At 41.2% G+C, this 15,327-nt stretch overlaps 1 protein-coding gene across 2 annotated transcripts in view; it reads right to left on the bottom strand.

Moving 5' to 3' along the window:
* Positions 1 to 15,005, bottom strand: part of PLAC9 (placenta associated 9) — a 28,938-nt gene extending 13,933 nt beyond the window's left edge. Inside the window, exon 1 of one of the 2 annotated variants that reach the window (XM_072628035.1) lies at positions 14,707 to 15,005. In XM_072628035.1, the coding sequence (XP_072484136.1) occupies positions 14,707 to 14,761 (55 nt within the window). In that variant the 5' untranslated portion in view covers positions 14,762 to 15,005. The remainder of the gene's footprint in view (positions 1 to 14,706) is intronic. The other variant, XM_072628033.1, reaches the window with a different exon arrangement.
* Positions 15,006 to 15,327: the final 322 nt, after the last annotated feature.

The raw sequence follows: 15,327 nt of genomic DNA, 5'->3' as shown, positions 1-15,327 counted from the left end.
CCTCACCCCCACCCCTCCAACCCCCACATCTCATCCAACTCTCACAAGTGCCCCTGGCCCTGGAAGGTCTGGATGAGTCACTGATGAAGGGGCCCAGGGAGCTAGACAAAGCAGAAAAAAAGACCAGATTTGGGACAGCTCATTTTCCTGGACCTCTGCTCCCATTCCTCCTTGATTCTCTCCTTCTTTTGCTTTTCCCATCCCCCTGCTGCTCCCCCCTCCCCAAGACTACACAAATGGGCAAAGAACGAAAGCAGACATGCCAAGTAGGGTTTGGGTTTGTTTTTCAAGTTGTTTCTGACCCCCTCAGCTTGCCAAAAACGCCCTGTTCTTTGTATGTCTGAGACCGCATCTAGCTTAGCTCAAATCCTCCTTAAGGGGAAAAGTTGTGGCTAGAGAGCTTCTCTCTTCATACTAACAACACTAATCCCTCAGCTTTCAATGTTCTTCATCCTTCTCAAAACATTTTCACATATTATCATCTCATTGGAAAGGGGAGGGAAGGGAAGGGAAAAGAAAAGGAGAGGAGGGAGGGGAGGGGAAGGGAGAAGAGAGGAGGGGAAGGGAGGAGAAGGCAGGGCAGCATAAGAGAAGATAGGAGAGGGGAAGGAATGGGGAAAAAGAAGAGGGGAGGGTAGAGGAGGTGGGGAGGGAAGGGCAGGGAGGAGAAGAGAGGGGAGGGGATGAAAAGAGAGGGGGAAGGAATAGGAAGGAAGGGAAGGAATAGAAAGAGGATGGGAGGGGAGGGAAGGGGAAGAGAAAGGAAAAGAAAACTGCATGAATATTAGCTGTTATTATGAGCATGCTATCACTAGCTGTACTGTCAGAAATAAGATTTGAACCAGAGTTCTCTGCCTCCAGAGTCACAACTGCTTTCTTCTGATTTCATTCTTAAATTCAGCTTAGATTTATAATCGATCACAAGAACCTAGATTTAGAGAAGGAAGGGACCTTCTCAGTCATCTGGCCCAATCTTCTCATTTTACAAATGGGGAGACTGAAACCCAGAGAAATTAATGTCACACAGGTAGGAATTCAAACTGAGGTCCTCAGAGTCCAAATCCAGTACCTTCTCCATGCACCAGGCTGCCTTTCCGGGGAGGTTTCCAGAAGCGCAGCCTGCATCCCTGATTCCCTGGGGGCTTCCACTGAAGATGTGATATAAATAGTCTCAAAGTTGTCAGTACTCCCTGAGGATGGTGCAAGTACAGTAATACTGGGGAAACAGTAGCCCATTCCTTGCTTCTGATGTCTCCCAACTCTCTGACTCCTAACCCTTAACAGCAGTCTGAGAAAGACAAGGAGACAGCCAAAGGGAGTGGGGATAAGGGTGTAGCAATGGAGTAGGGGAAGGTGTGAAAGCTGTCATCTCCTTTGACTCTGGGAGGGGGCAGGAATGGTCCAGCTGAGGTCTGTGATACAGGCAGCAGATGGATCCATCAATCTCTAGAAGAGGGATGTGATATCCATGCTACCAATTAAAGAAAGAAGAAAGGAAGGAAAGGAGGGAGAAAGGAAGGGAAGGAGAGAGGAAGGGAGGGAGAGAGGAAGGAAGGAAGGAAGGAAGGAAGGAAGGAAGGAAGGAAGGAAGGAAGGAAGGAAGGAAGGAAGGAAAGAGCTTACTTTGTGCTAAGCACTGTGCTAATAAAATACAAAATCAAGTTGGTCCCTGCCCTTAAAGGGGTTTACATTTTAATAGGAAGACATAACACATAAGGGTAATAGTAGTAAAAAAAAATTGTTTGGGACTAGAGGCAGCTGGGTGGCCCAGTGGACTGAGTATTAGCTTCAAAGATCTGAGTTCAAATTCAGCCTCAGACACTTACTATCCCTGTGACCTTGAACATATCACTTAACTTTAGTTTCTTTACCTGTAAAATGAGAACGATAATAAGAGCACCTGCCTCCTGGGGTTGTTGTGAGGATAAACTGAGACAGTATACAAAAGCTTCTGCAAGCTACAAATACTGACTATTTTTATCTCAAGTGAACTCTAGGAGAATTAATTGATCTACCCTTTCCAGAAACAATGGTGATATTGATTTGGTTATGGATCCCAGGGCTAGAGGTGGAAAAGGTAGATGAAGTTCTCATTTCTAAGATATGTAGGGAATTGATTCAAACCTATAAGAAGAAGATCCATTCTCCAGTATCAATTACCAAAGGATATGAACAGGCAGTTCATAGAGGAAGAAATCCAAATTACAATAAACATGAAAAAAAGTGATTCAGATCACTAATCAAAACAACTCCAAGATTGTACCTCATATCCTTTAGATTGGAAAAGATGATAAAAAAGGAAAATCACAGTTATTGGAAGGGCTAAAAGAAAACAGGCAAGATTAGTGCACTGTTAGTGGAGCTGTGAATTAGAACAAGGCAAGTTTGTAACTGTGCTCCAAGTCACTACTTTTTTGACCCAGTCATACCACTATTAGACTTATACCCCCAAAGGAATCAAAGAAAGAAAAAAAAGGACCCATGTGTATTTAAAACAAGCAAACAAATAAAAAAATATGATAGCAATTCTTTTTGTAGTAGCAAAGAACTAGAAACTATGAAGTGCTCTTCAACAGGGGAAAGGTTTAGCCAACTTTGTTATATGAATGTTGTAGAATATTATTGGGCTGTAAGTTCAGAGAAACTTGAAAAGATGTATATGAACTGATTTGGAATGAAATGAGCAGAACCAGGACAATACTTCGTACAGCAATACCACCACTGCAAAGAAAAGCAGCTGTGAAAGATATAAAACAATACAGTGCCTAGCCACAGTGCCAGAGGACTCTTGATGAAGAGATGAAGGGCTCAAGGTATAGAAGGAAAGATATATTTTCTTTTTTGGGGGGGGGGGGGAGAGAAGGCAGTCAGGGTTAAATGAGTTGCCCATGATCGCATAGCTAATGTCTGAGGCTAGATTTGAACTCAGGTCCTTCTAATTCCAGGGCCAATGCTCTATTTCATTGGTGGGGAACCTGTGATCTTGAGGTCACATGAGGCCTTCTAGGTCCTTGGGTGAGGGCCTTTTGATTGAGTTCAGTTTTACAGTAGAAATTCTTTTATCAGAGGGATTTGTTGTGTGAAGTTTGGATTCAGTCAAAGGGCTGCGCTTGAGGACCTAGAGGGCCACATGTGGCCTCGAGGCTACAGATTCCCCACCCTTATTTTATTCACTTCACCACTTAGCTGCCCCACAAACATATATCTTCTAAAACAATAGACGCACAGAAATTGTTTTGCTAATTATGCTTTTTTGTTACAAGAGTTTTGTTTTTCTTTTTCCAGGGGAAGATGGGTAAAGCTTTAAGGGAAAGGAATGTTATCAATGAGGTTGACAAAAGAAAAAAAGAAATATAGACCCATGGAAGGAAAACACTGTCCTGGGTGACCTCAATGGTACCTTCTGACTCCGAAAAGTCAATTAAAAATTTTATTTTTTTCACTAATTATGTATTTAAAAATTTATTAATGCCTATGTACCTGGCAATAATAGTAATAGTTTATGGCTAGCATTTCTATAGTATCTATTATGTGACAGGCACTGTGCTAAGAGAGTTATACAAAAATTGTCTCGTTTGATCCTCACAACGACTTTGTGAGGTAGGTACTATGATTATCCCCATTTTGCAGATGAGGAAACCGAGGCAAACAGAGGTTAAATGACTTGCTCAGGGTCATACAGCTAGCAAGTGTCTGGACAGATGTGAACCCAGGCCTAGTGCTCGACCCACTGGGACACCTAGCTATGCCTGAAGGTGCTGAGAATATAAAGAAAAAAACAATTCCTACTTTCAAGGAGCTGTGATTCTACTGGGGAGGACATGGACATATGTAAATATATCCCAAATAAATACAAATTAGATACAGGTAATTAGCAGTTGGGGGGGGGATCAAGAAAGGCATCATGTGCTTCATATGAATCTTTAAATTAGGAGAAGTGTGAAAACACTTATCAGCACAATGACCATTCGTGATTCCAGAGGACCGATGATGAAACATGGCACCACGACAGACACATGATGGATTTTGAGTGTGGAATATGTTCGTGTATATATGTACATGCATGTGTGTATGTTGTATCTACATGTGTTTTGTGTGTGATATATATGGATTCACACACACATACACACACACACATACACACACACACACACACACACACTTACATACACTCATTGAGGGAATTTATTTTGCTTGTGTGTGAAGAACCCAGGGAAAACCAGGGAAATTCACTACAAAATTCAGAGTTAGGATTGGAGGTCAATTTCTGCCCCTTGGACAATCTAAGAGAAAAGGAGCTCAGTCCCTTTCTCAATGATTTGCACAGCACGTATGCCACTGGACTTCGAGCAGAGATGACAGTTGTTGACCAGGTCAGAGTTCCTTCCTGTCCCAATTGCTTTCAGTCAAAGCTGCCTCTCTCTTCTTTTTCCTTTCCTTTCCAGCTTCCTGGTCATTTGAGAAATTGCCTATTCTGGGCTCCATAGGCTAATTTCTCAGTTTCCCATATCTTGCCAGACATTCCTATTGGATAGCTGCCATGGGTGGGGCAACCTTGTTGTTCCAGCAAAAGGGAGGGAATGAAGCAGAACTGCAGACTCCCATCTTTCTCTCATTGGCTGCATCCTGTTAAAGAAACAAATTTCTACTCCTGCTCTCCTTTGCTTGCTGGACAAGATCTCCTGGAAAGGGAGACCTTAGGTCAGTCAGAAAGAATCCTCTCTGATATTCCCAGAATCATCTCTACTCCTATCAGCAAAAAAAAACCAAAACCAAAACCCAAAACCAAAAATAACAAAAACAACCTCTAGTAAGTCCCCTTTGTTGTGGTTTAGTCAATTAGTCATATCCAGCTCTGTGTGACTCTATTTTGGGGTTTTATTGGCAAAAATATTGGAGTGGTTTACCGTTTCCTTCTCCAACTCATTATATACATGAGGAAACTGAGGCAAACAGGGTTAAGTGACTTGACACAGCTAGCGTCCGAGGTCAGGTCTTGCTGACTCCGGGGCCAACATTCTATCTGTTGTACCATCTAGATGCCTCCAAGTCTCCTTTAACCAGAATTAAATCATCCTCCAACAATCAAAATGCTTTTTGAAGCCCTGCATAAATAGAAAAGATTTTGAAAATGATGACCCTTGGGGGGTTGGGATTCCGAAATGCATTTTGAATCATCAAAGAAAAATTCACTAGTAATTATACCTCATACGTGTCCAGTACTTGACAAAGTGCTTCTGTGCATATTATGTCATTTGATACTGACAATACCCCTGAGAGTAGGAAGGAGACAATTAGAACTTAAGTGGAAGAGGAGCTCTTTGGAAGCTTAGAGATGGCCCAGGCCACCTCATCCTAGCAACATCCCTGTTTATAACAGGACCGCAGGCATGGACAGAACATTTCATCAGGATGAGTAACTGGAAAGTTTTATTTATCGATTTTTAAAGGCAAACTCAATAGAGCAGCCAATGGTCCGGGAAATTATTCTGAACTCATCTAACCAAAGAAAGAACACCTTTACTAGATTTAAGTACAATGCTTATGCTTAACATGATATTTTTAGCTTAAAACTAAAGCATGAGATAATTAAATGAAAATGCAAAGCCATTTTTTTAGACTTTTGGCAGTTCCACTCCCAGCACACTTTGACTGGCTCACTTTTGCATATGACAAAACTGAGGCGTAGCAGTTAAGGAAATTGGCCAAGATCACATAGCTGTTGTTATTGTGTTCATCCCTCATTTTCAAAGAAGACCATGACATCAAAGAAATGATGACATGACTTGCACTTGACTTTGTTTTGAGTGACTGAGGGCTGTACAAGATCACCAGCCTCACTTTCTGCTCCTGAGCCGTCTGGATTCATCTGCATGACTGGAGATGGTCCAGGATGCAATGGGAGACCTTGGCCCCTTTAGACTAAGGGCTATTCAGGTACTCATTTAGGGTGAGGTAACAGCTATTCAGTGAATAGGCCTGTTTAAGAAGTAGTCTCTAACTACATGATCTGTTATGAAATCTCTGAAGATCAATGTTAACCCATCCCACAAAACTGCAATAAAGCATTCTAGGAGAAGAAAATTATCCAATTCTTGCTTTAACAATCTTTTTAAAAAGTATTTTCAACCATCATTTATGCTCCTTTAATAATGCATTTATTGCCAACTGCAAGACACTGGGCTCAACCGTAAGGGTAGAAAGCACCCTCCTTCCCAAATCCTTTTCCCTAGATCCTCCTGCCTTAGAATATATTCAGTATAATTATAGTCTTATGGTTAAGTATAATGTCAGATGAGATTTTGTATATACATATATATACACACACACATATATGCATACAGAGTGCTTTGCAAACCTTAAAAACACCATATAAGTATTTATTTTATAAGTATTTAATAATAATGAATACATATTTATGTCACTTTTAAAAGTCTACAACGTGCTCCCTTTTTAAAAAAGTATCTTTGTTGTATTTGAATATATATTTTTGTATATATCTATATTTAGCATATATATTCATGTTAGAAGTATATATATATGTCTATATGTATACTATGTATGTATATGTACACATTTATCCATTCCAGCTCAGTTGCTTGCAAACAGAACCAAAAATTGTGAGAGAGCCTGTGAAGAGTGAGGATGACTCCCTCTGGAATCTCCAGGTTTGCAACCATTGGATAGCTTTGATTCTAACAAATGAAATCGTTTTGAATCTTGGCGTACAGAAAAGCGTGTCAGATTTAGACCCAGGAGACTTGAGCTCAGATCTCAGCTCTGATGTTTACTGGGTAACCTTGGATCAGTCACTTAACCTCTCTGTGACTGTATTTGCTCATCTCTAAAATGGAGATAGTTACAGTTATACTGCCTACCTTCCAGAGCCATGGAAAGGCAAGCTCTATAAACCTGAAAGAGAATGTAAACTGCTCAGAACCTTTTGTGGTAGCCAAGAAAATGAAAATTAAGAACCCCCCCCCCCCGCAACAAGTGGGGAATAACTAAACACGTGAACATTTTGAAATAGTATTGCTCCATTAGAAATAGGAAGAATTCAGAGAAGCATGAGATTTATATGAACTGATGAAGAATGAAATCAGTGGAACCAGAAAACTAACATATATCATGTAAATACGGGAAAAAGAAATCTCTGTAATTTTAAAGGCACTGTAATTAGGTTGTTTAAATTAATTTAAGTATGAATTAAATTTATACTTATATAATATAAATTAAAATTTAACTTAAATTTAAATTTATACAGTGTAATTAGAAGGACCAATCTTGAGTTCAAATAAGGGATTCAAAAACGCTCCTCCCTCTCTCCTTCCTTTCTTCTATGCAGAGGTTGGGAACTATGAGTATGGGACATTATCAGAGTCTTTTAATATATTTGTCAGTTTTGATGAACCTTTTTTTTCCTTTCCTTTTTCTTCTTTGACTCAAGGGATGCAAAGATGTAGTATGGAATAGTCTAAGAAGTCTTGGGTCTGAATCTCTCCTCTGATACATACTGACTGTGATCCTGGGCAAGATATTCACTCTCAGTGTTCCAGGCAACTTTGAGTATATAAATTGCAGAGTAAATGCCAACCTCTATTGGTAGAGTGAGTTTCCTCATCTGGGAATTCCCCATACCAATGAAGTCCTCAGTCTAGTCCATAGCCCTCTACAAGAGATGGCTGCCTTGAGAGGGGCAAGGAAAAGGATATATTCAGAAATGTAGTTTATATAAAGATAAAATATATCTGTAAAATCTTTAAATTTGAAAAAATGTTCCTGCTATTATTGCTCTTGGCTTAAAAACAAAAAAGAAATGATCAAATTTCCAGCCTTTAGGACCTTTCTGTAATTCAAGAGACTCGATGAAAGGCATCACTCCATGCTGTAAATGTCTGAACTCCCATACCCTACCTTTTCTCTTTGAGTCCCTCCTTCTTTAGTATTTTAAGGGCTCATGGTGTCCTGTGGCATAGGAATTTCTATTGCCCAACTAGTCCTCAGATTCTTCCACATCTTATATTAGTGCATGGTCTTCATGAGTTACTATGATCAGAAAAATGAGTCCCCTGGTGGTCAAACCACTGTTGATGAGCTCTGAACATAGTTATGCTGCTTTACAACCAGAGAGCCAAGAGTAGTCTCTGCCAGGCTAGCATGGGAACACTTTGGCTGAGCAGAACCTGCCAAAAGTTGTGTTCCCCTGACCTAGACTTCCAGAACCCACCATGCCTTCTATGACATGATGTGGCACCAGAGTAGGGCTCTAATGGAAACCAAAAGAAATGAAAGCCACATCCTGATGGGAAGCAGACCCCAATGCTTGAGATGTAATAGAAGCCACATCCCGGAGACTGAGAACTATGCCATCAGAAACATAGACTCCAGCAGGGTCTGGAATTGGAAAGCTGGCACAGTCTACAAAGGATCTTAATAATAATAGCTAGCATTTGTAGAGGGCTTTAAGAATTGCCCAGTGCTTTACATGTATTTTCTCATTTTATCCTCACAATCACGCTTTGAGGTGGCTGCTATTACTATTCCCATTTTACAGATGAGGAAACTGAGGCTAAAAATGGTTAAATGACTATTTCAAGGTTGTATGGCTAGTAAATGTCTGAGGCCAAATTTGAACTCAGTTCTTTCTAATTCCATATGTAACACTCTAACCACTTGGAAATCTAACTTGCAGTAAGAAATATAGAAGGCTGAATTTGAAAAACCATTCTGTTCCAGCTGTAGAATCTGAGTGGCCTTCAGTTAAATGCACATGGAGGGATCTACATCACAGCATTTGTCAAGGTCCTTTTTGTAAGCCCAAGGAACTGGAATCAAAATGATACTCACTAACTGGGGAATGGCCAAACAAGGAGTGGCACATGAATATCACTCTGCAGTAAGAAATGAAGCATTTGATGAATACTGAGAAGCACAGGGAAGATTTTCACAAATTAACATCAAGTGAAATAAGAGATCTGCTAAAACGTTTCTAACAGTGTAATTGTAAAACACAAGAGCAAAACAATAGAAGGTAAATACTGTAGAATTTTAACAATCAGCTTGGCTCCAAAGAAGAGATGTTAAGAAGGCAGCATAGAACAGTTCTCTGGACCCTGAGGCAGGAAGATCTGAGTTCAAATCTGAATTCAGATACACTGTGTGATGAAGGGCAAGTTCCTTAAACTCCCTGTGCCTCAGTTTCCTTTTCTTCACAATGAGGGGCAAGGATTTGATGATCTCTGTTGTGTCTTCCAACTCTAAATCTAGGCTCCTATAAAGCCCCTCCACCACTTCTTTGCAGAGAAGTAAGATCACCCATGTGGAACATCACATATGCTGGCATATTTTTTTTTGATAGACTGGTGAATTTGGCTGAAGTATTGTTCTCTTGGAGGGTTAGGGGAAAGGGGAAGGACCACATTGGAAAATATAGATGATCTAAGATAAAAGATAGCAATAAAAACTTTCCAAAAAAAAAAAAAAACCAAACCACACAGACAGCTCCATTCAGCTGTCTGCTCCCTTTTGCCTTCTAAAGGCTAGAGGCATTCCTGCTGATCTCTGCTAAGATAAACAGGGTGGAGTACAAAAGTAACAGTCTGGGGACTTCAAGAACGAGCAATTTGAGTGTTCCTGATGGGTATCATTTTGGCAAGTGCCCCACTTTTCACAGACACCTATTTGCACAACCTCCCTTCATTTTGAATGGCCTGTTTGACCCCTTGTGGATTTAGTCTAGAAAGGTCTGTCTGTCTTCATCTAAATATCGTTAACAATAAAAGCTTTCCATTTAGTGTAGAACTATAGGCACTTTTCCATTAATCAAAGAACATTTGTTAAGTGTTTGTTATGTACTCTGTCTTGTATTATAAGTGTTAGAAATACAAAGACAAAAGTGTTAGAAATACAGACAAAAGACCCTCTGCCTCAAAGAGCTTACATTTTAATGAAGAAACCGCATGTATATATATAAGTGTAAACATAATACATACCAGAGAAGGAACACTTTCTTCATGTAATCCCAGCTTCTACTACTACTCACAACTTAACCAAACCAGATAGTATAAATATCATTACTTGCCTTTAACAGATGAGGAAACTGAGGTTTACTCATTCTAAGTCAGAGTATATTGACATAAAGAAGAATCACATTTGATCAAGGGTTCAATTCCAGGTCTGCCATTGGCGACACGTTGGACCAGTCATTCAATTTCCCTTGCCCTCAGTTTCCTCAATTGTCAAATAAGGATCCCTGTCCTACCTGCCTCACAGACGGGTGTAGTAAAGATTAAATGGGAGGAGCAGCTAGTGACACAGTGGAGAGAGCACCAGCCCTGGAGTCAGAAGGACCTGAGTTTAAATCTGGCCTCAGACATTTGACACTTTTTAGCTGTATGACCCTGGGCACATCACTTAACCCAGATTGCCTGGGGATAAAGAAAAGATTAAATGGGAGAACTAATATGAAAGTATGTTGAGAAGCATAAAGGGGCTACCTAATGGTACCAATGTATCCTTATTGCTAAATTTAGCATATACCTATTTGAGTGGCAAAATGGAAAGAGGCCTGGATTTAGAGTTCAAGGACCTATTTAAAGGGCTGCCACAGGGAATAGATTAATGAACCTTGTTCTGCCTGACCCTAGAGGGAAGGACTAGGAGCAATGGACAAAAGTTACCAAGAGGCCATGTTAGGCTTGATGTTAGGAAAAACTCTGTGTGACCCCATTTAGGGGTTTTCTTAGCAAAGATACTGGAGTGGCTTGCCATTTCCCTCTGAGGAAATGAGGCAAACAGGGTTAAGTGACTTGCCCAGAGTCACACAGCTACTAAGTGTCTGAGACCAGATCTGAACTCAGGAAGTGCCACCTACCTGCTTTATAAATATTATCTCACTTGATCTGGGGGTTTTAGTTGACCGCAAGCTCAATAGGAGAAAGTAGTCTTTACTCCTCTCCAGGCTCTGCTCCTGACTCTTAGGACTTTCTCTGCTATGCCCGCATGAACACTTCCCCTCCTCTTTTCAACTCTCTTTTATGGGTTCCCTTCCCCCATTAGAAGGTAAGCTTCTTCTGGGCAAGGACTGTTTTGTTTGTGTTCCTATTAGCACTGCCCGCCTAGAACTTAACAAGCATTTTATTTAGTAAATGCTTATTGACAGTGTGACCTTGTGCAAATCGCTTAATTTCTCTGGTCTTTGTGTCCTCATCAGTAAAATATTGGACTAGATGCCTTGGAGGTCCTTTCCAGCTCTAAAGCTATGATCCTGTGATTTCTGTGCTATGAGCTATATGCTGTTAGGTGCCGGAGTCAGTCAGTAAATCAACTGTTTATTAAACTACTAAGTGCCGGGCACTGTGCTAAGCGTCAGGGATACAAAAAGAGACAAAAGACAGTGCCTGACTTCAAGGAGCTTACAGTTTAGTGGGGGAAACACACACACACACACACACACACACACACACACACCAACTACAACAACTATGTGCAATGAAGTTATATACAGGCTAAACAGGACATAATCAACCGAGAGAAGGCACTAGAATTAAGAGGAGTTGGGGAAGGCTTACTACAGAAAATAGGATTTTAGTTGGAACTTGAAGGAAGCCAGAAGACAGAGTTGAGGAGGGAGAGCATTCCAGACATGTGGGACAGTCAGAGAAAATGCCCAGAGATAGAATGTTTTCTTTATGGAAAAACAAGGAGTTCAAAATGGAGGAGTATATTATTTAGAGGATTCTCTCTGAACCAGCTTTCCTAAACTCTAACCTGTGACAAGTGAGTTTGAATAATAGGAGGACTAGATGATCAAAGCCTGACCTGAGTGTCCTAGGAGGGATAGGGAAGCTTTAAAAGGTTTTACTTTGAAAAGATGTCGGACAAAATAAAATCCACAACCAGGTTATAAACTGTGACTCAAAGAGCGACAGGAATATATAACCCAAGCCAGTCAAATGGAAAGCATGTGTTAGTTCTTTGCTATTGCGAGAAAAGGCAAGAGAGTCACAGCTGAACTTGTAAAAATCGTTATCTGGGTCCAAGCCACAGTTCAGCACAACTGAGATTCTTGGCGGGAAGCAAGACTGATGTAACATCTCTGGAGAGAAAATGGGTTCTGTGTTTGGGATGGGACACAAATGAATGAGTCATGGGACTTATGATAACTTGATGAAATCCTCCATCTTCTGTCTTTCCCATTTGAACACAAGCTCACTGAGAGCAGGGAACATTATATTCTTGAATTTGCATCCTTGGTGCCTGGCACCATGCTGGGCACACTGGCACATAGTTGTTGATTGATCAATTGGATGATCAAAATCTCAGAACAGTGGAATCTCAAGAATCAGAAGGAATCTACTACAAACCCAGCCTAAAGCACAAATCCTGCTAAGTATCTCTGATAGGTGGGATTAGTATTTCCAGTGTGGCTCCCAGGGTTTTAGCTAGAAGATAATTACTACCCAGGGCACCCTGCTCTATTTTTAGATAAATGTAAAGTATTGCACTTGGATACCGAAAACTTGGCTTCACAAATATTAGATGGTGGAAGTGTGGTTAGAAAGCAGTTAATCCCTTCCCATTTAAATAATAATAATGATGATAGGCAACATTTATGCAGTGCCAACTATGTACCAGGCACTGTGCTAAGTGCTTTATAAACACCATCTCACTTGAAATAGGGGCTCTTAGTAGAGAGCAAGCTCAATGGAAGAAGGGAGTTTGATGTGATAGCCCAAACTGTCAATGCAATTGGGGGCTGCATTAGTATGGGAGAAGGAAAGCAGGCATCCCACTGTCTTCTGCTTGGTCTAGGCAGTAAGGTTAAAAAGCTCATTGTTAAGCTAGAGAATGTCTAGAGGAGGACAGCCATGAAGGTGAAGGACCTGGAGTTCATGACATTAGAAGGATCAGCTGAAAAAACTGGACATGTTTAGTGTGGAGATAAGAAGACTCTGGGAGACACAACTGTTTCTGAAAAGCTGTCATGTGGAAGGGAGAGGAGACTTTTTCCATTTGGCCCCAGAGGGCAGAACTGGAAGCAATGAATGGATGTTGTAAAAAAGCCTGTTTAGGTTTGTTGTCAAGAGAAACTTCTGAACAACTTCAGCTGCCTGCAAATTGAATGAGCTACCTCAAGAGGGTTCCTCCTCAAGTTCCCTCTCCTTGATGGTCATCGAAGAGAGGTCAGATGATTGCTTGTTAGGTATCCTGTGATAAGAATTTTTTGTGTAAGAGTTGGACTAGGGGGAAGTCACTGAAGTCTCTTCTAACTCCCCAAATCTGGGGTTCTGTTAACAATAGTTGACACACATAGGGTTTTCAGGTTCCCAATTCTCTCTCTCTCTCATTTTCTTTGTATGTGTATGCATATACACACAACCATGCACATATACATGTGTGTGTACACATGTTTATACCACATATATAATTAATTATACAGACATGTTATCTGTATAATATATCTGTAATATGTGTATTTATGTGTGTATACACATAAAATATGTGTGTATGTGTACATATACACATATATACATACTTTATATATATACACATGTACACACACATATATAATCCCATTTGTTCCTGACAACAATAATGATACAAGATATAATCTCTATTTTCAGATGATAAAACTGAGGTTCAGATTCACAAACTGAGTCAACATTAAAAAACAGTCTGAGAGGCTAAAAGATTTTGGTATTGGGACTAATTGAATAAAATGAAATTTAGTTGGAAAAATTGTAAAGTCATGTGTGGGTTCAAAAATTCACTTTCACAAGCACAAAATCAGAGGAAATGTAACTAGACATTAGTTGGTTTGAAAGGATCTGAGGATTTTAGTGAACTGCTAGCTTAATATGGTTGGCTCAACAGCATGCCATGACAGCCAAGGAAGCCAACGCAAAATGAGGCTCAGTGTCCAGGTACAAGGTAACAGTCTTCTCTGTGCACCCTGGTCAGACTGCATTTCGTTCGTTGTGGGTACCACAAATTAGGAAGGACCCTGATAGGCTGCATAGCATCCAGAGGACAGCAAATAGGAGAGTGACTTGTCTAAGCCCTGGTATGACTGACCACAGGTTTGGCAGCAAGGAATGGGTGGGTGAGGAAACGATCACCTTATCCTTTAAATTACAAAGGGAATTTTCTCTTTGGGGGCCACAAAATGAATGTTTGGAACTGCAATAAGCTATGGAATCCTAGATCTAGGATTGGAAGAGACCCTCTGGTTCAAACTTCTCATTTTACAGAAGCTAAGGACCATCAAGGTTCAGTGCCTTGCCTGGGGTGGCCCAGGCAGAGGCAGAATTTGAACCCAGGCCCTCTGACTCCAAAGTCAGCTCTCCTTCCATTGCACCGCTGTTTATACAATGCAGGCAACATCAGCAAGCTCTCAAATTCTTTTTTGTCATTGCATTTCAAAACAGGACCCAGTTTGAGGTTTTCCCCCCAGCAGGGCTTTTGTGTCACACACACACACAGACACACACACACACACAGACACACACATAGACACACACACACACACACACACACACACAGAGACACACACACAGAGTTCAAAATGACCACATTTTCCAAACCATCCTCAACAACCACCTCTTCTCGTCTTTTCCCCAGGCACCCCGCCCCTCCTGATACCCTTCCTCCTCAGGGTTCTCTTTCCACATCTCAGCCCACCCTCCCCACACTGGGTACACTTACCAGAGAAGCCCCCCTGGAGCACTATGGCCAATTGCAGAGCCCAGATGAAGAGCATGATTTCCCAGTCTTCCCGATCAGGCTCCCACTCTCTAAAGCAGAGGTGCGCCCCTGTCAGAGAGGCGCAGGAAACCCTCCCCCTTCAACTGTGGGAATCTCCACCTCCTTCTCCCTGGGCTTTTATGAAGAGGTTGAGCCAAAGCACAGGGAGAAAATGCTCCACAGTCCAGCCAACATTCTGATGTTGTTCTGTACCTCCTCCTTTCCTTGTTCCCAGGGCAAACTCACGCATGCACGAACACATACACACATTCACACACGCCCTTTAAGTTCCAGCAAGGCAGGCGGGCTGTCAGAGAGCCAAAGTTGCTCAAACTTGGAAGGCTTTTGTCCATCTGGACCCAGCCTGAGTGATACTAAGGGGCCTCAGAGAGAATGGAGTGCCCTGTCTAAGTCAGTTGTACAAGTGGGGAGGAGGAAACAGTGGTTAAGACAGAGAGTATGGCATTTTCTCCCTTTCACTTAAATAGTTTTTAAACTTTCTGACCTGAAGGCATTGATCCTCCAGGTCCTTGAAAAACTCTTTAATTAATTAAAAACAACTTCTCTGCTGACTCTAGCTCA

The sequence above is a fragment of the Notamacropus eugenii genome, chromosome 1 (assembly GCF_028372415.1).
Source record: "Notamacropus eugenii isolate mMacEug1 chromosome 1, mMacEug1.pri_v2, whole genome shotgun sequence".
NCBI classification, from domain to species: Eukaryota; Metazoa; Chordata; class Mammalia; order Diprotodontia; family Macropodidae; genus Notamacropus; species Notamacropus eugenii.
This window is presented reverse-complemented; position numbering and strand designations above follow the sequence as displayed.